This window comes from Strigops habroptila, chromosome 4 (assembly GCF_004027225.2).
Source record: "Strigops habroptila isolate Jane chromosome 4, bStrHab1.2.pri, whole genome shotgun sequence".
Taxonomy (NCBI): Eukaryota; Metazoa; Chordata; class Aves; order Psittaciformes; family Psittacidae; genus Strigops; species Strigops habroptila.
In genome coordinates, this window is record NC_046358.1 from 1,350,549 (window position 1) to 1,376,804 (window position 26,256).

Consider the following 26,256-nt stretch of genomic DNA (forward strand, 5'->3'; position numbering starts at 1 on the left):
CTGTAGCAACACTTGGGACTTTATTATCCAAAACCACGACAAATAAATAAAAGAGAGGGGATGGCAGGGGCTAGGGGGGGCGGCTGCACCCCATAGCCCTGCTCATCCCCCCCCAGGGGCACAGGGCCAGCCAGGGTGTCCTGGGGTGTCATACACTGGGGTGACACCCACCTCCCCAAACCGCACCTTGCCAGAGACAGAATGAGTACCAAGAGCACCAGGGCTGAGCCAGCCCCCCCGGGGACAGCACCTTGAGCAGGCACGGGGCTGCGCCGTGGGGCTGGCTCTAGTTGCGCCGGTACAGGCGGTCCCGGGTGGCCACGCTGACCTTCTGCTGGTAGTCTTCCATCTTATCATAGAGCTTCTGATAGAGCTGGGCCAGGGGCAGAGCAGGAGGTGAGGGCTTCCCATTGCTGTCCTGCTCCCCATTCCCCACTTCCCGCTTGGAGCAGAGGACACCCTGAGGTGTTCCCTGGCACCCCCGGGGTGAAGGGTTGGACCTACCACGACGTTGTAGTGGTTGGTGGTGCTCTCCCGCAGCGCCTGCAGCAGTTGGTCGATGGCGGTGTAGGGCAGCCACACCATGGGGGCCGTGGCCGACAGCGGGAACTGGAGGGGAGAGGGAACGTGGTGGTGGGGTGGCAGCAGAAACGCTCCTCACCACGGTCACGGGGAGGAAATGCTCCTGAACACCATGTCCTGGCAGCCCCGTGTCCCACCGAGAGGTCCCCGCGCATCTAAGGTGGGTTTTCCACATCCATTTGTCCTGGAAGCACCGTCCCGCAAGTCATGGGCACAGCAGGGGCATGGGATCATGGAATGGGTTGGGATGAAGGGAGCTTAAAGCTCCTCCAGCTCCAACCCCCTGCCACGGGCAGGGACACCTTCCACTAGAGCAGGTTGCTCCAAGCCCCTGTGTCCAACCTGGCCTTGAACACTGCCAGGGATGGGGCAGCCACAGCTTCTCTGGGCACCCTGTGCCAGCGCCTCAGCACCCTCACAGGGAAGAGCTTCTGCCTCAGAGCTCATCTCAGTCTCACATCTGGCAGGTTAAAGCCATTCCCCTTGTCCTGTCCCCACAGGCCCTTGTCCAAAGCCCCTCTCCAGGTTTCCTGGAGCCCCTTTAGGCACTGGAGCTGCTCTAAGGTCTCCCCTTCAGGAGCCTTCTCTTCTCCAGGCTGCCCCAGCCCAGCTCTCTCAGCCTGGCTCCATGGCAGAGCTGCTCCAGCCCTCGCAGCAGCTCCGGGGCCAATACAATGCAACACCCTGACCCCAGCAGGATGTGCCCCAGAGAACACTCCACCCCATCCCAATGCCTCACCTCGATTCCAAAGTACCGGTGCCCTTTTCCCAGCACAGCATCTACATACTCCAGGACCAAATCCACCGCCTCCTCCAGCAGGTCATAATTCAGGTAGAGACGCAGGAGCTGGGCAGCATCCACCTCCTGTGAGCACAGAGGGAAACATCAACCAGGGAATGCACCCAGGAGCCACCACGATGCTGCAGGAACCCATTCCAAGCCTTGGGAACAGACACAAAGCATCCGGCACAGCTTCCCGGAGCTGGGAATGGGAATGGGGGTGAAGTTCCAACGAGGAGGAGGCCTGGCAGGGAAGGTGATGGCAGCTGGGGTGTCAGGCCTGCAGACAGGACATGCTGAGCCGTGACCCCCCATCCCTGTTCTCACCTTGTAGCTGTTGATGAGCCAGTTGGGCAGAGGGATCCCGTGTGCCAAGAGCTTGTTGATGACACAGCGATGGTACAGGCTGTTCTGGGATGGGTAACGCTCCAGATAGGAGGAGAGCAGGCGCCAGGCTTCATCTGTGGCACTGCAAGGGCAGTATTTCCCCTTGGAACCTGTGCCAGCACCTCCTGGCCCTGCCAGCGGGGCCACTGTCCCCTGGCCTCCTGCCCAAGGTCCAGGAGGGGAGCGTGGTGACAGCGCAGGAGCATGGATCTCCCCATATCCCAGCCCCACAGGTCTGCTCTAAGGGGGGTTATGAACCTGTGACCCTCTGGATCACAGAGAGCAGCTTTGGGAGCTCTTCTCCCCCCCTCAGCAGACAAGGACCTACCTGGACTCCTTGGTGGTAACCAGGGCAGAGAGCTGGTTTGCTGCTAACCATTCCCAGGCCTCTGCCTGCGCTGCTTCCCCTCCCAGCTGCAGCTTGATGCACCTGCAGGCAGAGCAATGCAAAGGGGGGGGCTGCCCTCAGAGCCCCCCAACCACGGCTGCCAGCGGCAGAACCAGCCCCCCACAGGACTATTCCCGAGCCAACAGCCATGACTTAGGCTGGCACAAAAGGGCTTGGCAGGAAAAGGTGGATATTAGAGTGATTTCTGAGCTGCTCTAAGTGCCAGCGGGGAGCTAACGATGTTTGCAAGCTTTGGGGCTTGGGGAGATGCCCTCCACGCAGCCAGCCACAGGACCAGCTCACAGCAGAGCTGGCTGCAGAGGCAGAGGAGGAATCCTGGGGTTGGAGATGGGGCACGAGAGCAAAGGGCCAGCACAGAGACCTGACACGAGAGCAAGTGCTCTGCCAACAGCCCTTCGAGAGCTGCCCAAAGCTTGGACCCATCTCCTGTGAGCAGCAGCATCAAGCAGGAGATGCCTTGAGCCAGCGCAACAGGAAGGTCTCCAGGTGCTGGTTGTAGCTGGGTTGGGATCATCTGTGACCATCAGATGCCAACTCTCATCCCTGAGACCAAGGGGACATCTCCCCCCATCCCTAACTGACCGCAGAGCTCCTTGTTGTAACTTTTTAGGTGTGAAAGAGCAAGTTCCACCCAAAACCACTACACTGGCTGCTGCCACGTAGTCATGAGCAGCATGGCAAGGGGATGGTGGGGACAGCTCCAGCTTCTGACACTGGGGAGCTGCAGACTGTGCCCCACAAGCATCGTGGAGCACGTGTGTATCGGCTGAGGGGGGCAGGAGAAGTCTGCTACGTACTTGAAGGTGAGTCCCTCAAAGATGGGTGTCAAGGGCAGCTTGAAGGTTTGGCACAGAGTGATGGCCGTGTCGAAGAGCCCGGCCCGCACCAGGAGAGCAACCGTTTCCTCAGGTGTGGAGTTGCCTGTGGGGAAAGGAGGATGGGGACCAAGGGGGAGAACCAGGGCAGAAAGGGGGAGGACCAGGTAAATGCCTCTCCCAGCCACAGCCCAGTGCTGGCTGGGGTCTAACCCTGCGTGAGCCAGGAGCAGTTACAACAGCACCATGGTGATGTCCCAGTGGAAAACATCCCGTAAGGGTGCTCCTCATTGCATGACCTGAGGCTTTCTTGGCCTCAGGAGCATCTCAGGAGCCACCCCTGGAGGGACTGCACGAAGAGCAGTGACCCACGGAGCCAGCCCTAGTCAGGCACAGGCTGGAGAGGGACATGGGCTCTGAACCTGTGTCCAAGTGAAATCAGCTCCGCTCTGCCAGCACGGGCAGTGGCAGGAGGTGAGACCAAACTCAGCTCCTCATGTCTCCATCACTGGGAAATCATCTCCTCCTGATACTTCGAGGGGAAAACCACGTGCATGTTGTGTAACTCGCACCAGAGAGCGGTAGAACACGCTTAGAGGGTGAGGGTGGGAGAGTTGCAGCTTCCTGCTCCCCAAAAAAGAACCATTTTGATAAGCTAACACTGTTGTGAAGCAGGATTGTCCAGGACAAGAACTTAAGTCTTGCACTAAGTGGGGTTTTTTTAAGGCTTTCCAATTCTGGAGGCAATTTCCAGCAGGATTTCCAAGCCTTTTTGTCCCAGCTCATAACCAACCCCAGTCCCACACTGCAGCCCAAAGCCAAAAGATGGGGGAAGAGTTAAAGTTGCTTCTCCTGCTCTGCCTCTCCAAAGCTGCTGAACTCAGAGGCAGGGTTTCACAGCAGGGAGGGGAACTGAAGGGTTCTGTTGGTCTGTGGGTCAGGAGCACGTGGGGCTGTGAAGGGAAGTGCTGTAACCCCCCCTCAGGGGGAGCAGAGGTGGCTGCAGTGTCCCCCCTTACCTGCCACAGCCGCTGTCGACAGGTCGTGCTGCACCAGCGTCAGCCGGATGCGGGACAACACACATTCCCTCTCCAGGTCCTCCAGCTCCAGGATCTCGATTTGGTGACTTGCTGGAACACATGGAAGCACTGAAAACAGGGCTCTGTGGGCATCCTGCTAAATACCTGCAGCCTTCTGCCACCCCGAGAGGAGCTGTAGCAGGGAAAGCACTGAGGGAAGGGTCAGGTTTTGCTGCCCTGAGCTGGGTCTGTCTCCTTGGAATAAATCCTGCTCTGTTCCAGCTGTGAGCTGGTGGTTGGACACAGCCCCTGCGCTGGCTGCCAGGATATGCTACAAAGCAGCTCAGTCAGAAATAATTGGTTTAAAAATACCTGACCTGAAATTCTCCTGCTCTAACACCCAGGATTGCAAAACTAACCTGACAGCACCATCCCCAGCTTGGGTAGACACAGAGCAGAGACCTTACAGCAGGGACCCACCACAACACCAGGGTTGCCAAGGAACAAAGGCTTGAGCAACCAGAAATTGCCTCTCAAAGGCTTTTTTATTGTGTTTAATTACAAGTTATTACCACTGAAAGCAAAAGGGATGGATGAGAGGAGATAAAGCTGCAGAGGAGTGTTCAGCCTGGAGAAGAGAAGGCTCCTGAAGGGGAGACCTTAGAGCAGCTCCAGTGCCTAAAGGGGCTCCAGGAAACCTGGAGAGGGGCTTTGGACAAGGGCCTGTAGGGACAGGCCAAGGGGAATGGCTTTAACCTGCCAGAGGGGAGACTGAGATGAGCTCTGAGGCAGAAGCTCTTCCCTGTGAGGGTGCTGAGGCGCTGGCACAGGGTGCCCAGAGAAGCTGTGGCTGCCCCATCCCTGGCAGTGTTCAAGGCCAGGTTGGACACAGGGGCTTGGAGCAACCTGCTCTAGTGGAAGGTGCCCCTGCCCATGGCAGGGGTTGGAACTGGAGGAGCTTTAAGCTCCCTCCAACCTAAACCATCCTGTGATCCTATGATTCTATGAATAGCTGTTCCATGGCAGCATAATGCAACTGGGAGACACTAACACTGTAACTACCTGCCTTACAACACCCCACATGCTGATCTGAGCTGCCCTGAGCCATCTCCCTGCTCACAGGGGAGCAGCAGAGCTCTGAGGCTGGGGAGAGGCTGTGGACACACGAGAGGCACAGGAAGCACCAGGACTGGACACTTACCTGGCGCAGCCGCGCACTCCCCATCGTGGCTTCTCTTTGGGGATGCTCCAGGGCGCTCGTACTTGCAGGAGAAAGCAGAAAGAGGGTTTATGCCCACCTGGTTCCCCTTGATAGATGAGCTCTGAGGCAGAAGCTCTTCCCTGTGAGGGTGCTGAGGCGCTGGCACAGGGTGCCCAGAGAAGCTGTGGCTGCCCCATCCCTGGCAGTGTTCAAGGCCAGGTTGGACACAGGGGTTTGGAGCAGCCTGCTCTAGTGGAAGGTGTCCCTGCCCGGGGCAGGGGTTCGAGCTGGAGGAGCTTTAAGGGCCCTTCCAACACAAATCCATATATATTCTATAGATACACCAGTCTCCTCCCCAACATTGTCCTGCTTCTACACAACGACACAAGGGTGACACAGGGGACTGATGCCTACGTTGAGTGGCACAAGGCAGCGCTGCACAAGCTGGCCAAGAAGAGGAGAGCAGCACATTAAGGTGGTCGGTGCCTCTGCTCACATCAGAAAGGATTCTGGAAGCTCCTTCCCAAATGCAGAGCTTTAAGTGTCCCACAGTCAACAGCTCAGGTTAGAGGGTTCACAAAGAATCATGGAATGGGTTGGAAAGGACCCTAAAGCTCATCCAGTCCCTCCCCTTGCCACAGGCCACAGCAAGCTCGGGGTTTCCTACCACAGCTCCGGGCGCTGGCTGCACTATCCAGGCATATTCCGGCCGGATCAGGCGTAGGCAGTTCACAGCAGCAAGGAAACAGTTTCCCTGTTTCTGGAGCCCCCGGAGCGTCCGCACCTCCCTGCCCAGGCGCATCCCGTACTCAAACATCACCGTTCCAGCTGAGGAGGGAAGGGGAAAGCATCAGCCCGGAGCCAGGCAAGCCCAGGGGCAGGAGAAGCTGCTCCAAACGCCCATCCCGAGCTCACCCTTGCGGTAGTTGTGGCGGTAGATGTGGAAAGCATAAAGCAGCTCGTAGTAATTGTGGGTCATCAGGTCGACCGCTCGAGCGTGAGATTCGATGATGCCCACGACCTGCAGCACCCAAGAGGCTCAACTGGGTTAAAAACCCCGTTAAAAGGAGCGGTTCTGTCCCCGTTCCTCCCAGCACAGGCCGGTTACCTCGTTGTGGAGGTTCACGTAAGGGAATTCCACCAGGTCCTGGAGCTGGGAGCGCTCGCACAGAACCACCACTAGCTGGCGTAGACAGTCCAGCTGCCTGCGGAGAGAAGAGCACAGCAACAATCCCCGCTGCGTGACGAGCTCCGCAGGGCTTTCGTCTGGCTCAGAACCAACAAATCCCTTCAGACTTCTCCTGTGCTGGAAACAGAGATCCCGGATCCTCCGCAAAGGTCTCTCTAGAGGGCAGCCGCCCTCCCTCAGCTCCGCTTGGGTAAGATTGATTCTTTAGGCTCAATTAAAAAGCATTCCTATTCCTCCTCTGAATGCCTATTCCAGCCATTCCCGCTCAGCACATCCTCCTGTTGGGGTGAAGCTTCCTCCACCCTCTTCACTGCTGAAAGTTCAACTCTTTTCTTTACCCAACTAAACTGACTGGACTCCTAAACCTTTCCAACACGCAACCCTTTAGCCCTTCTTTTGGCTCTTCCCTGAATCACCTTTCTTTTCCCTCTCAGTTTCCTCCTTTGGGATAGTGCCCATCCCAGGTATCCTTAAAGACCTTCTAAGCACGCCTTCACACACACTAAACAGAACCTCTTAACCCAGCAGCCACGTCCTGCCCTCAAGTGTCATCTTCCTTTCAGCTTGATGGGGAAAATTGGCACATGGACCTCTGAGACAAGTGAGCATGAAGGTATAAAGCTGTCACCTACCTGCTTGGATCTGGGTTCTGCGTTAAGGCAACATATGCTTCACTGTTGTGTCCCAAATCCAAGTGATGTTTGAAGATGCAAGTCCTCAAAGTAGCCTGAAAACACCAAAAGAACATAAAACAACATGTTTTGAGTGATAAAACTGAACAGAAATTCCTGTGGGAGCCCCCTGAAGAGCCAAACTGATGTAAAAGCAGCGCCTTGTACCTGGCTTCGCCAGTCATCTGCTGACTCCATGATGGCCAGGGTGGCCAGCTGGATCACCAGCTCTGGCAAACCCACCATGTCCAGCAAGCACAGGACCTGCAAAGACATCAGCACTCTGGGTTAGGCTGGCAAGGAGGTTTCTTTGGTCTGTTAAGAGACCATGAGAGCAAGGTTTTGCCAGTGTTTAAGTGATCAGACTGGCACAGGAAAGGCTTTGGGAAACGCAGAGATCTGAATCAAATCCCAGCACAACAGGTCCAGGCTATAGCTTTCCCGAAGGATTCACCTCTACCCATTTGAGTTTTCCTTTCAGGTCCCTTCCAACCCAAACCACTCTGATTGTAGCACTGATGGCGACAGTAAACCCCAGTGACAGAGCTGGGCTCAGCTCCCAAGCACACATTCAGCTGGATTAGAGAAGTTCCCTCTCCTGGGACACCTCGCGATCCTTCCTGGATTTCAAAAGCAGGGAATCCCTCCCAGGGAGCTGGGTCCCAGCCTGCAGCCTGCCTGCTCCGTGGCATTATGCAAGCAGATCTTTATCTCAACTCACAGACATTCATTTGCCTCAAAGCTTAATAACCTTCCCCTTAAGCAGCATCTCCCATCGAGCCTGGGCATGTCTGGCTTCTGCCTCCAGCAGCTGGATCTCACCCTGCCTTTTCCTGCTGGAGAACAAAGCCCTCTGCTATTAGGAAGCTAATAGGTGGAAAGTACCTAGTTTTCACTGCAGTCACCTCCTCATTCTCCCCCAAAGAAAGCAAGCAGAGCTTTCACCAACCAAAAAATAGGGGTTTTAAGCCTCAAATAGGGGGTTTAAGTCTTCCCTGAAAGCCAGGGATTGAGCAGGAATTCTCTCTCCAAGCAGTGTGTGTGTGTGGAAGGACTTGGTGCCAATTTACTTGGTCAGGATGATGCACGTGGGGTTGGCTCAGCCCTACCTTGTTGTAGTACTGCAGGCGTGGAGTGGAGACCATCTCCCCCTCCTCAGGCTGGATCAGCCTGTCCAAGAACTCTTCTCTCCCCACCTCAGATGCAGCCTGGCAGAAGCAGTCCAAGGCCTAGAAGCAGACCAGAAAGCAGCTTGTGTGTGTCCCTTGGGGGCTCACCCAGCCTGTTGTACTGGTGAGAGGTGCCTGCTCCAGCTCCAGTGTGAGAGACCTGCTGGCCCCATGCTACCAAGAACTTCCCCAAGAGCAGGTCCCACCACCCCCTTCCAGCCCCATCCTGTGCCCGAAGGCAGCAGAGCTCAGGATGATGGTACAGCAGAAACAAGGCTGGTCCTACCCATGCACCAAGTGCCTCCCAAAGGTCCCAGATCCCAGAGGGAGGCAGAGCTGGGTGGAAGGAGACAAGATCCTTACCTTGTGGCCCTCACCCATGACCAGGTAGCACCTGCCCATCATGAAGCAGCAGGAGCCCATGTTCACGTGGCACCACGGCTGCAGCAGGCGAATGTATTCCTACGGGAGAGGAGGAATGGGAGACAGGTTGGACACAGGGGCTTGGAGCAACCTGGGCTAGTGGAAGGTGTCCCTGCCCATGGCAGGGGGTTGGAGCTGGATGATCCTAAGGTCCTTTCCAACCCAAACCATTCTGTGGTTCTATAATTCAGGTAAGCACTCACTTGCGACCTGCAGGTTCCCAGCACCAGAGGAAGGGTTAGCTCTATAACACCAAAGTGCTATTTTGGTGGCTCCTTTAGCTGCTGTGCTCACAAAATTCCCAGTCTTCTAGCTCAAGGACTGCTTTCCCCACCCCCAAAGTCCTTTTGGTGAATGGAGACACCCCCCACATGCTCCTGGGAAACAACCTGCTCCGAACAGCTCCAGCATCCATAGGAAGAGACTCAGAAACAGCCCCCAAAATTCAGACATGATGCTCTACAACCACTGCAAACGTGATGCAGGGAAACACAGAGCATGACCCAGGGTGTACATGTGTGAAGACATCAGGAGAACAGGCAAAGCAGGCGCCGGAGGAGCAGAATCTGTGCAGCAGGGCCGGAGAGGGAGAGCAGCCAGGGAAGACCATGGATTACAGCAGCACAGACAGGCAATGGGGTGGAACGTTGATGGCACCACAAATAAAGCCACAACGCAGGCACTGGCCAGGGTGAGCTGACACACGCTGGCCCTGAGCCTGCTCTGCCAGGATAATATAAAGGCTTCAATCACTTATCAATAAGCAGCGAGGAGAAACGATGACAACTCCAAAGCATCCCTCACTGGGAGCGCAGTGGATGCTCTTTGTATGTGAAGAAGCAGCAATGTCCCATTCACAGGGGCTTAAAGGAAAGGAGGAGAGGCCAGAACCCAGCAGCAAAGCCAAGGTCTCACAGGCCAACCTGCACCTCTGCATGTGCAATAAGCCACCAGCACGTATCTCACCACCCCAGCCACTGGCCCGTTAGAAGCCATGTGGCAACACCCCCTCCAAGCCCGGATTGAGCACCCAGATTAGGCAGCTCCAGCACATAAATCCCACCCCGAGCTTGCTCAACAGCTTGTCATACAGAATGAGCCCCAAGGAGAGGTTTGGCTCTCATCCCAGGGCAGTGCTTTGGTTACTAGACCTTCTCTGGGCAGGGTGCTTCCTGCATCGCCACCTCTATTTGGGTCACGGTGCTCGCGCTCCCAGCAAAGCTGGTGTTAGCTCCCCGAGGTCAAGGCACTTAATCCATGTTGATGTGAGCGAGTGGGATCAGTAAGTGTAACAGAAGGTAGCGGGGAGGAGGAAGAGCTCGCTCCTGCAGAGATAAAAGCCTCTTGTATCTCCTCGAGGCGGGACACAAGTGAGGCGAAAGCAATGCGAGGCGATTCAAAGGAGGGAGAACGAAGCTGCCCGAACCACGCTGGCATTTCCTGCCTCAAAAGCACATTTGACTTTCTTCTCAGTGGCAATAGGAGCACAAAGGAAAGTAATTCGGCCCCCAGGTGGAAAGGGGCTGAGAGAAGAAAAGGTTCAGTAAAGCACAGGAAAAGCCATCTCATTAACAGCAGCCTGCAGAGCCCTGCGTGCCTCAAGGACTGGCCTCAGCACCGTGTCACATGGAGCTGCAGACACGGGATCGTGAGGTGCAGAACTAGAGCACGAGGAGCTACAAGCACCCAGCCCCTGGGAGCACGGGAGGAGATGGTGGAGGAACAGTGGCCTGAAATACAGCAGCCTACAGAGGCACCTGAGGAAAAGCAGCTCACTCCTCCTGCTCCCGAGAGGGATGGAAAGATGATGGATGCTTCTTAAGCTGTGTTTTATTACTACTAAGGACGTTGAAGACAGAGCTGAGCCCTCCTGGAGCAGCACTTGGGTTGAAGGCAGAGCCTGGTGAACCCCCAGCTCCGTGGGCAACCCATTTGGAAGGGCAGCACAGGAAAGGATGTGGGTACATCAGCAGCCAAGGAGCTGCTGCGTTACGGGCTTGCTGGGATAGTTACACAAGCTCCACCAAAATGTTCCTTGCACACAGTCAGAGGAGCCCTGAGAGGCTGAACTCCTCCATGGGAAGGGTAGAGAGTAATCCTGAGCACTTCTGCCTGCGTTTGTCTTCAGAACACAGAAAGGAAAAGCATCAGACAAGCATTTAAAGTCATTCCCCAGCAAACTCTCTGTGGTGTTACCTAGATTTGAGATATTGAGCAAAAACCTTCCTGTGAGCAGAGGTGGGCACTGCAGGGAGCAAGATAAGATGCATGAGGAAGATGGAAGAGATTTGCTACCTGCAGTTTGCTCATTGCACTGACACTGTGATAGTTATAAGAGAGATTTATAACAATGCCCCGTCCCTGGCAGTGTTCAAGGCCAGGTTGGACACAGGGGCTTGGAGCAACCTGCTCTAGTGGAAGGTGTCCCTGCCCGTGGCAGGGGTTGGAGCTGGAGGAGCTTTAAGGTCCCTTCCAGCCCAAACCATTCTGTGGTTCTATGATTCAATTCTCCAAAGGAATCATTCATATTTCAGCTGCAGGACAAACTTCCAGCCCATCATCTCCAAAAGGAGATCTGCGAGTGGAGCACTTGGGAAGATTAGTTCATGTCCCAGCTCAGAAAGCAGCAACAAGGGGAGCACAGATCAAACTCCAGTGACTGGAAAGGTGCTGGTTTGGGCAGCTTCTCCTAAGGAGAGCTGTGCAGAGCTCACTGTGGGTGACACAGAGGTGTGACACGAAGCGTAGGGCTGCTACTGAAGGGCACCCATGACTGCACCCACTGTTCTTCCCCTTTGAGCTCGCAGAGGCAGCAGGAAGCACCCACCTGGAGCTGGGTGTACTGACAGTTCCCCATCAGGCACTCTGGGAACAGGAAGCTGGGATTGCTGGGCCATCTGAGCAGAGGTTAAGGAACAGAGGACAAGCCAGGCTGGAGAGCTCGGAGAACTAGTCTGAAAGTCAGCTTGACTCCCGTGCTCACTTCGTGGGCTGAAAGGAGAGATTAAACCACTCTTTATACAAGTCATTATTCTGTAATAAGATTTATCCATATTAAAACCCCACCATTAACACATCTAATCCCCAACTGCCCAACTCTTGTTCCCCTTCCAAGCCTCCCAGCATCTCCCCTCGCCAAGGCAAGGTCCTAGAGCTTCCAGGGGCTTAAAGGCAAAAGCTCAAATCCTTTCTTGTGCACCCAAATGGGGTGAAATCTTCAAATAGCCACAAATCCCGTTAACACCAACAACAGTCACTTGTTTGGGAGGCTTGTCTTGGAAATTTGGGTGTGGAAAACATGGATTCTGGAGCTGCAGATGGCAGAGGTGGCCAACTTAGCCCCTGAGCACCCCACGGCCTTAACCCCTCTGCTAGTCCCAACCCTCCTCCCACAGACCAAGTGATGCTCCCAACCTCAGGAATGGGATAATATGGAGCCTCCACACAAAGGCTCCAGGATTTCTGTGCCATATGGAACGTCCTCCTGGTTACAGTGAGCACAGGGAAGGATACAGGAGCGGCAGGAAGTCAGCCACTATCGCGGTGATGAGATGGGGCCAGTTCAAGCTTGTTTCAGCCAAGTTGGTGTTGGGTTGCAAGAAGAGTCGAGATATGATGTGCTTCCTGGCCACCTCCTCGAAGAACAGCTCCACGATTGTCTGAGGGCTGGATACTGGAAAAGACGGGTTAAAGGAACACTGAGAAGAGGACCTACGGCAGGCATGGAATCATGGAATCAACCAGGTTGGAAAAGACCTTCAGGATCATCAAGTCCAACCGTTCCCAGCACTGCCAAGGCCACCACTGACCCATGGCACTGAGGCCTCAGCCAAACGGTGTGTGAGCACCCCCAGGGCCGGTGGCTCCAGCCCTGCCCTGGGCAGCCTGTTCCAATGCCTGAGCACCCTCTGGGGAAGGAATTGTTCCTCATCTCCATCTAAACCTGCCCTGGGGCAGCTTGAGGCCGTTTCCTCTTGTCCCATCCCTTGTTCCTTGGGAGCAGAGACCAGCCCCCTCCTGGCTCCATCCTCCTGTCAGGCAGTTGCAGAGAGCGAGAAGGTCCCCCCTGAGCCTTCTCTTCTCCAGACTAAACCCCCCCAGGTCCCTCAGCCCTTCCTCATCACACTTGTGCTCCAGGCCCTGCACCAGCTCCGGGGCCCTTCTCTGGCCCCAGGAGCCTGCCTGCGCCCCGCTGCTCACAGCTGAGGTCAGAGCCAAACAACAGAGCCCGTTCAACCCTCCAAACTTGTTGGGTTTGGATTTCTCTTGCTGTCTGCTGAAGTCAGAGGGAGCAGCAGGAGATCAAAGAGCCACCGAGTGCCATGTTTATTAACCACAGCTCCATTAGGAGATGAAAACAAAGGGCTCTGCTCTTTCTCTTCTTGCTCTCCTCACAACCCAGCTGCAGCCCTGCAGCTTTTCCCTGCTGCGTGTGGCAGGGCAGGGCTCAGGGAGTGCTGATTTGGCTATCTGGCTCTGCTCGAATGCCTCCCTCCTCATTCCAGCACTCCACTCTCCCATCAGGAACTGTTCTCAACGCCTCTCCCCAGGCTGCCACCTCCTTTCTGCCTTCCCTACGTTCCACATACCTTCCCCCCCAAGCCACAGCAGCCAAACAGGACTTTCCTCATGAGCAGGCCAAGAAAGAACCCACGACCCTGGCACACACAAAGGATGTTTTCAATATTGCTTTCACTCCCTGACATTTACATCGAGGCAGAAAGCGCCTCCTGGCCCGAGACGCTCGTTCAGGGAGAGTTTGGGCTCCAGAGGTCACAGTCTGCTCACAAAGATGCCCTAAAGGCCTGTCATGAAGTGGAAGGGATCCTTCCCCAGCTCCCAGCCCCTCACACGTGGCACTGCTGCCTCTTTGTCACTGGTTTCCTCTGAAGCATCTCAGCCTCCAAGTGCAGACTAGTCACAGCAGGCTCTTACTGGTGCCTTTTCTCCCCTACCCTGCTCACCACCTCCCTCTGCAACCACTTCAAGGCACACATCATCCTAATTAAGTTGCTTTACATTCTCCCCCATTAGGATTTCGCCCCCAAAACACTAACCCAAAGTGTAACTCTTTGCAGTGGGACTTTCAAAAGTGCTTAAGACCAGGTTGGAGCAACCTGCTCTAGTGGAAGGTGTCCCTGCCCGTGGCAGGGGGTTGGAACTGGAGGAGCTTTAAGCTCCCTTCCAACCCAAACCAGTCTGGGATTCTGTGATTCTATGGAAACATGAATGATTTATCAGCTGCAACCTCCCCCTCGAGGCACCAGCTGTGAGCAACACTCAGGCCTGAATTGCACACAGTTGGAAGCACAAGTGTGTTTTGGGGAAGTATTTCTACATGCTCGTGCTGCCCCGAGCTGCTGCTGCTGGTTGCTGTGGGATAAAGAGCAGGACAGGCCTGGCCTGAGCCACTGCAGCCCCTGTGACGTGTGGGAGTGAGAGGGGAGCTTGGCTGATACTGCCAAGGTCACAGTTGGTGTTTGGCTGAGTGAGGAATTCCCAGCCTGAGGAGGATGGGATGAAGATCCACATCTCTGCTGCAAGCCCAATGATGCAAGATACTTGGGTGATGGTGGGTTTGGTGGACAGCACAACAAACATCATATGGAGTGGGGTCACTCAACCACACACCCCATTAGCTCCCTGCATAGAATCGTGGAATCAACCAGGTTGGAAAAGACCTTTAAGATCATCAAGTCCAACCATTGCCCAGCACTGCCAAGGCCACCACTGACCCATGGCACTGAGGCCTCAGCCAAACGGTGTGTGAGCACCCCCAGGGTGGCTCCAGCCCTGCCCTGGGCAGCCTGTTCCAATGCCTGAGCACCCTCTGGGGAAGGAATTGTTCCTCAGCTCCATCTAACCCTGCCCTGGGGCAGCTTGAGGCCGTTTCCTCTTGTCCCATCCCTTGTTCCTTGGGAGCAGAGACCAGCCCCCTCCTGGCTCCATCCTCCTGTCAGGCAGTTGCAGAACACATGAAGCATTTCAGAGTGCAAGAGGTATAAACAACAGCAGCTCAGAGCTGCTGAAGCTTTGTCTTACCCAGTCTATGAGCTGTTAGAGCAGTGGTGTCTGCTAACTCCAACACAGAGAGATGCTGCAGATTAGACTCCCTAGAGAAGAAAAAGAAGCCATCAGTGAAGAGACAACAAAACGCCTCCTGCTTTAATTGTGCTCATTGTTCAACTCAGATGACTCCTACTGCTGGAAAAGGCAACAGCCCCAGAACAGCGAGACCTCACACGGCACAATGAGCACAAGGCAAAGAGTCAGCTCAAAACCCAGCAGGAGCAAAACCACCCTCCCCAGCACAACCTGCCTCCCCCAGCGATACTCCCACAGCAACCACCAGCTCTTCACACCACGAAGGGCATTTCAGGTGGGTTTAGCAGGAATCTATGATCAAAGGCAGAATGGGCAGGGTAGAGACTTACAGGGTGTCCACAGGGACGTCGGAGGCCAGGCACTGGCTTGCCCACCTGATCAGGTAGTAGGAGAGCAGCAGGGGAGAGGTGCGGTGCAGCAGGTCCTGCTGGGACTGGAACAGTTGTCCCCCTCCCAAAACCATCTGCAAGCAAAGGACAGGGCTTGGAACACCGAAAGCAACAGCAGGGCAAGGGCAGTCACTGAGGTTTGGGTTTGTCTCTCCTGCAAACACCAAGGTGGTTCATAGCCCAGCACACAACAAAACCACCCAGGAGACCAGCAGGACTCTTGTATGTGCCAGAATAACCCAGTCACAAATGCCAGTGTCAAATCATGGAATCATGGAATGGTTTGGGATGAAGGGAGCTTAAAGCTCCTCCAGCTCCAACCCCCTGCCACAGGCAGGGACACCTTCCACTAGAGCAGGTTGCTCCAAGCCCCTGTGTCCAACCTGGCCTTGAACACTGCCAGGGATGGGGCAGCCACAGCTTCTCTGGGCACCCTGTGCCAGCGCCTCAGCACCCTCACAGGGAAGAGATTCTCCCTTATATCCAACGTGAACTTCCCCTGTTTCAGTTTGCACCAATTCCCCCTTGTCCTATCGCTCCAGTCCCTGATGAAGAGTCCTTCTCCAGCATCCAAGTGTCCAGTGTCACCTCGGACCAAGGGGTGAGGTCACTATTCTGGTGGCCCAAACCCCGTGGGGCAGGGTGAACAAGCAAAGCTGTGTGTGCACCAAGTGCTTCTCTAGCCTGCGAACATCAAAGAAAGGTGTAACCACATCACCAAGAGCAAAAGCACTTCGCTGCAGAGACCACACAGGGCCCAGTCCTGCTGCCCCAGTGTTGCATCCCCACACGCTCCAACCAAGAGCTTGGTGACACCAAAGAGAAACAGTTCAGGCTTGTGAAGGATGTGAATGTGTCAAGGTGGCAAAGCAGCAGCTCCTGAGTGAGCAAGCAGCAGGTCACATGTGGTCTGTGAGAGCCTGGCTCCAAAAGGGCACCTTGCAACGTGCTTTACATGCTACCAGGGCAACCTTATCCCAAACCATTCCATGCCCAAACCATACTATGATTTCATTCTATGGTCTTCCAGTGCCTAAAGGGGCTCCAGGAAACCTGGAGAGGGGCTTTGGACAAGGGCCTGGAGGGACAGGACAAGGGGAATGGCTTTAACCTGCCAGAGGGGAGATTGAGATGAGCTCTTAGGCAGAAGCTCTTCCCTGTGAGGGTGCTGAGGCGCTGGCACAGGGTGCCCAGAGAAGCTGTGGCTGCCCCATCCCTGGCAGTGTTCAAGGCCAGGTTGGACACAGGGGCTTGGAGCAACCTGCTCTAGTGGAAGGTGTCCCTGCCCGTGGCAGGGGGTTGGAGCTGAAGGAGCTTTAAGGTCCCTTCAACCCAAACCAGGCTGGGACTCTATGATGATTATCCAGGAGGAAGGAGATTTCTTTTCAACCAAGCAGCTCCTGCAGTAATGTTTCCAAGGTAAATAGCATTAGTTTAAACAACACTCCCTTTTGTCTGGGGACTCGTTCCGCATCCCTGCGTCCACCCAAACCCTCAGCACCTTCCCTCACGTGGCCACATGCCCAACAGGATGGACCCAGCCCGTTCCACGACCACAAACTCAGCTACCATCACGGTGGCTGTTTGCACTGACTGGAACAGCCTCGGAGAGGCCAAAACCATGGCCTGTGGGTAAACACTGATGCCGTGACGCTGCCTTCGTGTGCGCCCTGGCGTGGGGATGGGGAAGAGATGGAGAACTGCATGTGCTCAGGCAACGCTGTTTCAGATGGCAGGCTGGAAACAATGCCTTTCTCCCACAAAAAGAGGGTTAATTCCTGCTTCCTGGATGCTCAGCACGGAAAGAGAGAGTTGGGGTGTGAGCTTTGCTTAAGATGACAAAAGCCAAGAGGGCTTGCCCAAGCCTGGGGCTAGTTCAACCAGTGCTTTGTGGGAAGAGACAGAGCTCGGAGCCTGGCACCAGCACAAGCCCAGACCCCTGAGTTCAAAGAGAGCACAGCACTAGCTCCAATCCTGTACTCACAGGATCTCCGAGGCGAAGGAGCAGCTGCTGGAGGACCAACAGGTCCCGACAGATCAGGAAGCGGATGGTGGCGACCTTACACACCCCCCAGCACACCACGCTGCCGGCGGTAGCGCTCCCGTAGAGCTGGGTGAGGTTCAGGCGCATACTTAGGTGATGAGCTGGAAGATAAAAGCACCCAGATAAAGGGCAGGAACTAGGCCAACAAGAGCACTCGCTGGAGCTGCTGCTTTCCCAGCCTGCATGTGCTGCTGAGGAGCTTTCACCTCGTTCCATGTCAGCGTCCGTCTCGTAGTCCATTTCCCGGATGAGCACTCCGATGGCATGGATGGGGTTTCTGATCTCCTGCAGTTTGCTGTGGATATCTTCCATCACATTCTCCCTGCAAAGTGAAGATCATCATCATCATCATCATCGTGAGATTTAAGCCCAAGAGGGCTCCCTTTCCTCCTTGGGTTGTATCAGATCAGCTTGGACATTCCTGATGGGAAACCTCTTCTTGGCTTGGAGTTTTATTACAGCGCCTGCAGGGCTTAGTCTATTTATTCCACTCCCCCAGGCTACCAGGAAATAGCAGGCAGATAGCTGGCATTCCAAGGGGAATGATTCCAGGAGGTTAGCACAGTAACCACATGGTTTGACCAAGGTTCTGACCTCTACCCAGTGTCTGCAGGCACTTGCTTTCCACACTACAATAATCACCTAACAGGAACCCGTTCCTCTTTCTCTCACCTGAGAACCACCAGCATTTATCTCCTAGAGGGCTGCAGGCAATAGCAAGGGGGTTCTAGAGGGAAGACCCCACTAATGCCACCAACACCCACATTCCCCATCTCTGAGGGGACCTGGGAAAGTCCCTTCTAGCACAGGGAGAGCCCACACAGCTCCAATGAGCTTTGATGCTGATGGAGGATGGCTCCAGGCAATCCCTGCTCAGGCATCCTGGTGTCCCCAGAAGCAGGGGAGCTTCTGCTAAAGCATGTCCTTACGTGTCATTAGCTATCAAGTCCTCCAGGATCTGCTCTGCAGCCTTTTCTGGAGGCTGGAGGCGGGAGCAAGCCATTTCCATGAGGAAAGCCATTTCCATGGAAATTGATTCTCCGATCAGGCGAAGGCACTGGACAAGACAGACAACATCACGAGACATCTCCAAATCTGTAATGAAAGAATCTAACTGTATATTTACAAGAGATTTCAAAGGGAAGGTGGGAGGACCATCAAAAACCAGTTAGTTCAGCTCCCAGCAAGCAGATTGGTCTCAGTCCCACATGTTAAAATGACCCTTCCCTAACTACGAGGCCAAATTAAAGCTTAGGAGTTAACAAGGGAAAGATTGGAGCTTTACTATTTGGAAAGTAAAAACCAGTGATGCAACAATAAAGCAATGAAATTCCCTCCAAGGGATTTTGTGCCCAGCCACAGGTTGAAAGGAAATCATTAGTGCAGTGTAAGAGCAAAAACCAGCCCGGAGCAAAGAGCTCAGCTTCGCTCTGCCACGCAGAGCTCACTAAAACCAGCAGCTCCCTGCTCGCAGCAACAGCCCAGGGACAGGTTTTGCCTTCTTAGAGGGGAGCTGAAAGCTCAGCCCTGTTTAAATCCCCATTTTGCAGTGCAATCCTTCATCCATGTGTTTTTACAATCACATTTGGGGAGCAGTTTGAAGCAGACAAAGCAGGGACTATGAGCCTCCGAACGCCAGCCCAGGCCAGCTTCCCTTCCCTCGGGTCCCAAAATAGCTCGAGCAAATGGATGACAAGTCCTCTCAGAAAAGGCACTCGAGCATGAAAGTGGAGCTTAGGTAACATTTTCCATTGCTTTTTTCCTGGTGAAACGTCATTCCCAGGCCAGCAAAGCACAGAGGGCACCGTGGTCACAACATGAACAGCAGGGTTTGCACGCTCTGGTATTGCCTTCCCAGAGAGAAGAAACGGGACAATCCCTCTCCAGAGCTTACACAGGAACACTGATACAAAACACTGAACCCAAGGCCAGGTTGGACACAGGGGCTTGGAGCAACCTGCTCTAGTGGAAGGTGTCCCTGCCCGTGGCAAGGGGTTGGAACTGGAGGAGCTTTAAGGTCCCTTTCAACCCAAACCATTCCCTAATTCTATGAAAACCCGAGTTTGCAGCGCTGGGTGTTGAGCGCAGGGTGCTCAGAGCATCACAGGTTTCCTCCTCACCTGTCATCTCTGAGTTTACTCCATCACCAAGACACAGAGATTGGGGAATATTACAGAAGAGAACTGCTTGCACTGAGTCACAGTAGGTCTCACAGCTCTTGGTGGGGATGGCAAAGCACCCAAATGAAGTAAGGTTAAGCAGGGTTCATGTTCTGCCCCACAGAGAGCAGGCACGAAGAGGGCACCAGTTAACCACGGCCTACACAGGTAGCTTATAAAGCTACAAGGGCAAAGGATCCACCAATGCAGGTCCTTGTCACCCAGCAACAAGCAGTCTGGAATCTAAGATCAATCAGTGGTGAGGTATCTGCAGTGAGTCACAGCAGCTCGGCAGCCCTGACTTCATTCTCTGTGTCCTGCTGTGAGCACAGTGCTTCACAAAATGCCAAAATGCCAAAATAAGACAACTAGCTCCATGTAGACAACTATGGAGTCTCCAAGGGACTTCATCCCTCTGCTGAGGGCTTCCTTGATGTGCAGTGTTTCAGCTTCCACCAGTGAAAGGCTCCAGGTCTCCCCACTCACCATCAAAGATGGCAGCGTCGTCCTCAGTCAGGAGGTGCTCATTAGAGAGGAGATAGAGATGGTCCACCAAGGAGCAGGGCACAAGGAAAGACAGGGAGCCCTGGAAAGGTGAGGAGAAAGAGCTTCTTGGAGCTCCCCAAGCCCACAGCTCAGTCAGATCCCCTCTGGGGACATCACAGCTTCGAGGTGGCCACAGCAGCCAAGAGCCACCAGCACCAGCCTCACCTTCTTGAGCAGGCACACCATGCCCGTGTAGGGGTTCAAGTGCAGGGCCAGGGGCCTCGAGAGAGCTTCTTGGTACTGAAGGCAACAGGCATAGAACTTGGACCAGAATTCCACCTGCAGCTGCCAGAACTCCTCCAGTGAGCACTCGTACTCTGTCACACTGCCCTGGAACTAACAGGACACAGAGGGAGACTTCAGGTGAACACAGGCAAGGAACAAGGGAGAGAAAGGGTAGGGTTTGAGCTGCTGTGGTGGTGGTCTGGTCTGCCATGCCCAGTGTCACATCCTCACGTGGTTAAGGTTTAGAAACACCAGTTACAGTTCTCTTTCTTGTCAAAACACAAGTATTTCCCCTACAGCAGTGGATCCCAGAGCAAACAGCAAGGGGAACAAAGCCCACAGGAACCATTTCTACACGAGCTTAGTCAAAGTGGTGTTCCTCAGGGGTTGCTACTGGGACTGGTGCTGGTTAACATCTTTGTTGGAGACATGGACAGTGGGATTCAGTGATGCCTCAGTGAGTTTGCTGATAACACCGAGCTGTGTGGAAGGGTTGGCAGGCTGGAGGGAAGGGATGGGGGATCCAGAGGGACCTGAAGAGGTTGGATCAAGTGAACCTCATGGAGTTCGACAAGGCCCAAGTGCAAGGTCCTGCCCCTGGGTCAGGGCATCGCCAGCACATAATAAAGGCTGGGGGAGGCTGGATGGAGCAGCCTGAGGAGAAGGACTTGGGGTGTTGGGTGAGGAGAAGCTCCCCATGACCCGGCTTCAGTGTGTGCTTGAGCCCAGAACCCCTCCGTGTGCTGGGAGCACCCCCAGAGTGTGAGCAGCAGGTCAGGGAGGGGATCCTGCCCCTCTGCTGCGCTCTGGGGAGACCCCCCCTGCAGTCCTGATCCAGCTCTGGGGCAACAGCACAAGAGGGACGTGGAGCTGTTGGAGCGAGGCCAGAGGAGGCCCCGGAGCTGCTGCGAGGGCTGGAGCAGCTCTGCTCTGGAGCCAGGCTGAGAGAGCTGGGCTGGGGCAGCCTGGAGAAGAGAAGGCTCCTGAAGGGGAGACCTTAGAGCAGCTCCAGTGCCTAAAGGGGCTCCAGGAAACCTGGAGAGGGGCTTTGGACAAGGGCCTGGAGGGACAGGCCAAGGGGAATGGCTTTAACCTGCCAGAGGGGAGATTGAGGTGAGCTCTGAGGCAGAAGCTCTTCCCTGTGAGGGTGCTGAGGCGCTGGCACAGGGTGCCCAGAGAAGCTGTGGCTGCCCCATCCCTGGCAGTGTTCAAGGCCAGGTTGGACACAGGGGCTTGGAGCAACCTGCTCTAGTGGAAGGTGTCCCTGCCCGTGGCAGGGGTTGGAGCTGGAGGAGCTTTAAGGGCCCTTCCAATCCAAACCATTCCAGGATTCTATGATTACGAGCACCCCCCTGCAGGGAGCTCAACAAGGGCTCTGGCAAAACACACTCCATGGAAAGCAACAGCAGAATACAGAGGAAGAAGAGAGAGCTCCAAAAAAGAAGAGGGAATGGAAAAGCCAGGCAGGAAGGATGCAGATTTGTACTTTCACACAACTCATTTGGAGACACAAAGGACAAAACAAGGCCTCAGGTCACTGTGCACCTCATTTAACTTCACGGAACCAGCACAACAACAGATGTAAGAACAAAACATCACAGGAGGCAAAGCAGCACATCTCACCTCGCTCTCCACAGCCAAGGTCACCTCTTTCTTTAACTCATCCCACGTCAGATCCATGTGTCTCTCCGTTCCTTGGGAAAAGATCTGGAAAGCAGCACAGTAAACTTTTACTTCAAAGCCAGAGAGCTGCTTCCCTGAGGTTGAAGCAGCATCAAGTGACATCCAGCAGATGTGAAAGCATCAACCAGCGCTTTGTGGGATGAAAGTGTTCATAATCCTGAAAGGACACCTTGTGTTGCTTTGCTCTGCCCTCAGCAGTCCTAGAGGAGCCAGAGCTCAGTGGATATATCCTGAGCAACAGCTCTGTGGTGGGCTGAAAGCCTCTGTTCAGAGCAGGGAATGGAAAGGAAGCCCAGGAACGTGCTGTGCTCTGGAAGGAGGGGAAATAAAACGCCCTCTACCAACCTGCAAAGCCTTCTGGATAGCTGCATTGCTGAACCGGCCTGGCGTGAAGAGATACTCCAGGTAGGTTTCCTGCAGAAAGATCCCAGTTTAAGGAAACACGAGTCAGGAAAGCATTTAAGACACTGCTTCTGCTCTCTCCTCCCATTCCCAAGCTCATCCCGTGGATCTGCCTCCATTCACACCCACACCCTGCTCCAAGCTCCCTGCTTCCAAGCCTTTGGCAGTTCCCATATGGATCACTGCTTCCCTCACACTCCAGCCCTTGTTTATTCACACGTCTTGGCTCCAGGCTCCCTCCTGACTGACCTGAAATTCTCCTCATCCCTCAACTGGTTTCATCACCACGCTCAGGGCTTTAATGCTGAGCTAACAGAGGCTTAGGCTCATCCCCTTTAATTTGGAGTCATGTTAGGCCTGTCTCAAGGTAATTTGTCCACTTGAGCTGTCTCAATGCTCTCCTGGGCACAGAAGCTTCATTATTTGTTGCTGTTTCACACTGTGCTCACCCTGGGGTCCTGGTCGTGTCGCACCGTCACCTCCTCCTCAGGCAGTGGCTGCACAAAGACCTGGTTCCATTGGCCTGCCACGTTCCTGGAAAACCACCATAAACCCAGGATCAGCTCCAAGAGAGGAGCAGCCACCAGAACCAAACCGCTGAGTTCCACCAGTGATCATGGTCTGTACAGTGCTCACCACGCTTTGGAGCTGGGAACAGGAGCTTGGGCTGGTGACAAGGGACACATTGAGCCAGAGGGTGGCATCCCCAGCCCTGAGCCACTAGAAGAGGTTGGGTTCCTTCATTAACACCAACGTTCTCCCCATCACACGTGCTCACCAAGTGGTTCTTTCTCACACTGACCATTAGATTCCTCTGCCTAAACTTGGTTACTCACAGTGTTTTCTTCCCCCCACTATTCAACTCTCCTGCACCAAACCTTCCCTTTCAGTTTTATAAAGAGAGGGATGATTCCTCCACATCACTGCTCTCCTCAAAACATCATCTTTCACGGAAGAGACCAGCCAGTTAGGGTTTGAAGGAGGTGTTGGTGAAGTAGAGCCCTCCCTCTGACACCCTTATGGCAGCCTCCGTGCCCACCAAGCCTCCTTTCCACATTTTCCACATTCCTGCAGCTGAGCTGTGGCTTTATCACACAGCACAACCTCCAGAACGCTAAAAATCCAGGGAATATGCACTGCAGGAGGACGCAGTTGTGTATGTGACACAAACAGCACGACAGCAGGAACCAGGACCTGCTGCATCTCCACACACTTCAGTCAGCACAGCAGGACAGGAGATGAGGAGCTCAAGTGGTGCTTTTAATGAGCAGCACGTGGAGCTGCTCCTGCAGTGACCCCCATGGGGTGACCAATGTGAGCAACAGCAGCAGCTCAGGAGCGAAACTCACTGCTCAAAGTTGATGTATTTCACAACAGTTTGGTTCTCCTCGTTGTGCCACAGCGCCCAGATCTCTGAGGAGGTTAAGGCAAAGTCAATGAGAGTCTCCTGCAAGAGAGAGAGAGAAAGTGCATTGACTTTCTTATCACAAATTCAAGGACAGCAGAGACGTGTGGACATAACAACAGCAAAACATTCCCTCCTATCGTTTAACCAGGCATTGAGGAGATTTTAGTCACACTTAAACCATAGAATCCCAGCCTGGTTTGGGTTGAAGGGACCTTAAAGCTCATCCAGCTCCAACCCCCTGCCACGGGCAGGGACACCTTCCACTAGAGCAGGTTGCTCCAAGCCCCTGTGTCCAACCTGGCCTTGAACACTGCCAGGGATGGGGCAGCCACAGCTTCTCTGGGCACCCTGTGCCAGCGCCTCAGCACCCTCACAGGGAAGAGCTTCTGCCTCAGAGCTCATCTCAGTCTCCCCTCTGGCAGGTCAAAGCCATTCCCCTTGGCCTGTCCCTACAGGCCCTTGTCCAAAGCCCCTCTCCAGGTTTCCTGGAGCCCCTTTAGGCACTGGAGCTGCTCTAAGGTCTCCCCTTCAGGAGCCTTCTCTTCTCCAGGCTGCCCCAGCCCAGCTCTCTCAGCCTGGCTCCAGAGCAGAGCTGCTCCAGCCCTCGCAGCAGCTCCGGGGCCTCCTCTGGCCTCGCTCCAGCAGCTCCAAGTCCCTCTTGTGCTGTTGCCCCAGAGCTGGATCAGGACTGCAGGGGGGTCTCCTCAGAGTACAGCAGAGGGGCAGGATCCCCTCCCTGAGCTGCTGCTCACGCTCTGGGGGTGCAGCCCAGCACACGGGGGGGTTCTGGGCTCAAGCACACACTGAAGCCGGGTCATGGGGAGCTTCTCCTCACCCAACACCCCAAGTCCTTCTGCTCAGGCTGCTCCATCCAGTCTTCCCCACCCCTCAGTGACCAACCTTCCCTCCCATCTCAGCACGTTTTGGGGAGCTGGGCCCTGCACTCACCTGCGAGGAGAACAGGGAGGAGATGTGGTCAAGGCTGTAGCGGTTGCTCTCGGTGCTCACCAGCTGGAAGACACAAAACTACAAACACACCTTGTAAGTCACTTGCTAAAGGACCAAGAACCAGCACACCACAGAGAAGCTCATCTCTCCCTTTCCTTGCCTGCCTCAACACCCCTGAAGGGCTCAGGGCAGGAGACACACCTCGACCTGAACCTGAAGGATTTCTATTTGCCTTTTGACTTGGGAGACTAAGGTGGCAAAGCCCCAAATCCTCAGGCTCCTTGCTCCAAAGCAAGCTCTGTGTGTTCCTACCAGAGCCAGCAGGAGTCAAAACCACTTCTACTACGTCTGTGAATCCCTTGGGAATGCAAAGGGTAAGCTGTCCAGCAGATGAGACTGCTCCATGCTGTCATTCCTGCCCGGCTAAATATATCATTCCCCACAAGAAGTCAGTGTTTGGCCACACAGGGATGAGTCCACACGCTCCCAGGAGCCTGATGTAAACATCCTACCAGTATTTCCACCCTTAGAGCTCCTCCTGGACCTTCCCTTTTCCCACGGCACATACGTGCTTTTGGGATCCTACTGGAACAGGAGGTGAACAAGTGAACTAGCACTCACAGAGCAGCTCAGTCACACAGGGAATTCCACTCCCAGGATGAGGACACGTGTATCCTGCAGTGTTTGGAGAGCCAAACTGTTTAATCACAAAGCACTGCTCTCTCCAGAGGGTCACGCATGAAACTTTGCCCTAATTCTTGCCTTACAGACCCAAATCCGAGGAGGAACGATCCATTTCCACGCAGCCCAAGAAAGATGCATTCCCAGTGAGGAAGCCCATCACCCCGTACCTGCCCACACTTGGGTGCATGCATGTAGACACCGAGGTAAAGCCCCAGGGCTGGGGAGAAGGCCAGTCGCAGGCGGTGGCTGGTCCCCACGGCGAGCCTCAGGTCCCTGCTCACCGGCATGAACTCCAGCAGATCTGCAACCATCAGGCACATCTGATCCTGCACAGGGACAAGGTGGCAGGAGAAGAGCTTAGGGAAGGGTCAGGGCTGAGAAACTGCTCTTTTCCCTTAGTTTCCCCCACATTCTGCCCAGATCTTCCCCTAAAGGATGCAAGCAAAGCATCCCTACGTGCGCCTGAACCACAGAGGTCCCTCCTGTGCTCTCTGCCATGGACCACGTGGGCTTTCAGAGCTCAGGCACGTAGGATAAAGCTTCCCCTCCCTCCTTGAGCACACACATTCCAGTGCAGATGAGCCGTGAAAGCAGTTGTGCTGCTCCATTAGCTCTGGCACTCATATTAGGAGCAAGTGGCATGCAGTAGCTGAGGCTTTTATTACTAACTTCTTGTTGACATGGAGCCATGTCACAAAGACGCTTTTAGCACCTCTAAAGAGGAACAAAATCCTTTGGGAGCACCTCCTCAGCACTTAAAGAGCTGCTGCCTGCCTTCCTGCATGCTTCCCTATGCTTACAAATAACCTAATATTGCCTCTTACCCCACACACGTAGTGAAAACCCACCCCAGCTCCAAACCCACCCCACAACAGGTCTCACATTGCCCCAGATCGCAGCGTGTAGAAGTGGCAGTGACAATTTAAAGCAGGTCAAATCCACACCAACCACTTTGTTCCTCAAGCCTCAGGCTATCACCTGAGTGCTGATGGAAGGTGCTGGTCCCCCAAATCCAGG

At 54.7% G+C, this 26,256-nt stretch overlaps 1 protein-coding gene across 1 annotated transcript in view; it reads right to left on the reverse strand.

Moving 5' to 3' along the window:
- Position 1: 1 nt before the first annotated feature.
- NUP160 (nucleoporin 160) overlaps positions 2-26,256 on the reverse strand; it is a 33,498-nt gene continuing 7,243 nt past the window's right edge. Inside the window, exons 6-35 of the mRNA XM_030483568.1 lie at positions 25,407-25,565; positions 24,556-24,633; positions 23,549-23,646; positions 22,649-22,733; positions 22,143-22,211; positions 21,738-21,821; positions 20,055-20,225; positions 19,830-19,929; positions 18,114-18,279; positions 17,391-17,506; positions 17,125-17,285; positions 15,081-15,214; positions 14,689-14,759; positions 12,160-12,319; positions 11,474-11,543; positions 8,587-8,685; positions 8,164-8,283; positions 7,223-7,318; positions 7,016-7,110; positions 6,303-6,399; positions 6,110-6,215; positions 5,862-6,022; positions 5,195-5,255; positions 3,994-4,104; positions 2,957-3,080; positions 2,079-2,180; positions 1,691-1,832; positions 1,322-1,447; positions 505-609; positions 2-373 (exon numbers count right to left, since the gene is read on the reverse strand). Of these exons, the coding sequence (XP_030339428.1) occupies positions 287-373; positions 505-609; positions 1,322-1,447; positions 1,691-1,832; positions 2,079-2,180; positions 2,957-3,080; positions 3,994-4,104; positions 5,195-5,255; positions 5,862-6,022; positions 6,110-6,215; positions 6,303-6,399; positions 7,016-7,110; positions 7,223-7,318; positions 8,164-8,283; positions 8,587-8,685; positions 11,474-11,543; positions 12,160-12,319; positions 14,689-14,759; positions 15,081-15,214; positions 17,125-17,285; positions 17,391-17,506; positions 18,114-18,279; positions 19,830-19,929; positions 20,055-20,225; positions 21,738-21,821; positions 22,143-22,211; positions 22,649-22,733; positions 23,549-23,646; positions 24,556-24,633; positions 25,407-25,565 (3,354 nt within the window). The 3' untranslated portion in view covers positions 2-286. The remainder of the gene's footprint in view (positions 374-504; positions 610-1,321; positions 1,448-1,690; positions 1,833-2,078; positions 2,181-2,956; positions 3,081-3,993; positions 4,105-5,194; positions 5,256-5,861; positions 6,023-6,109; positions 6,216-6,302; positions 6,400-7,015; positions 7,111-7,222; positions 7,319-8,163; positions 8,284-8,586; positions 8,686-11,473; positions 11,544-12,159; positions 12,320-14,688; positions 14,760-15,080; positions 15,215-17,124; positions 17,286-17,390; positions 17,507-18,113; positions 18,280-19,829; positions 19,930-20,054; positions 20,226-21,737; positions 21,822-22,142; positions 22,212-22,648; positions 22,734-23,548; positions 23,647-24,555; positions 24,634-25,406; positions 25,566-26,256) is intronic.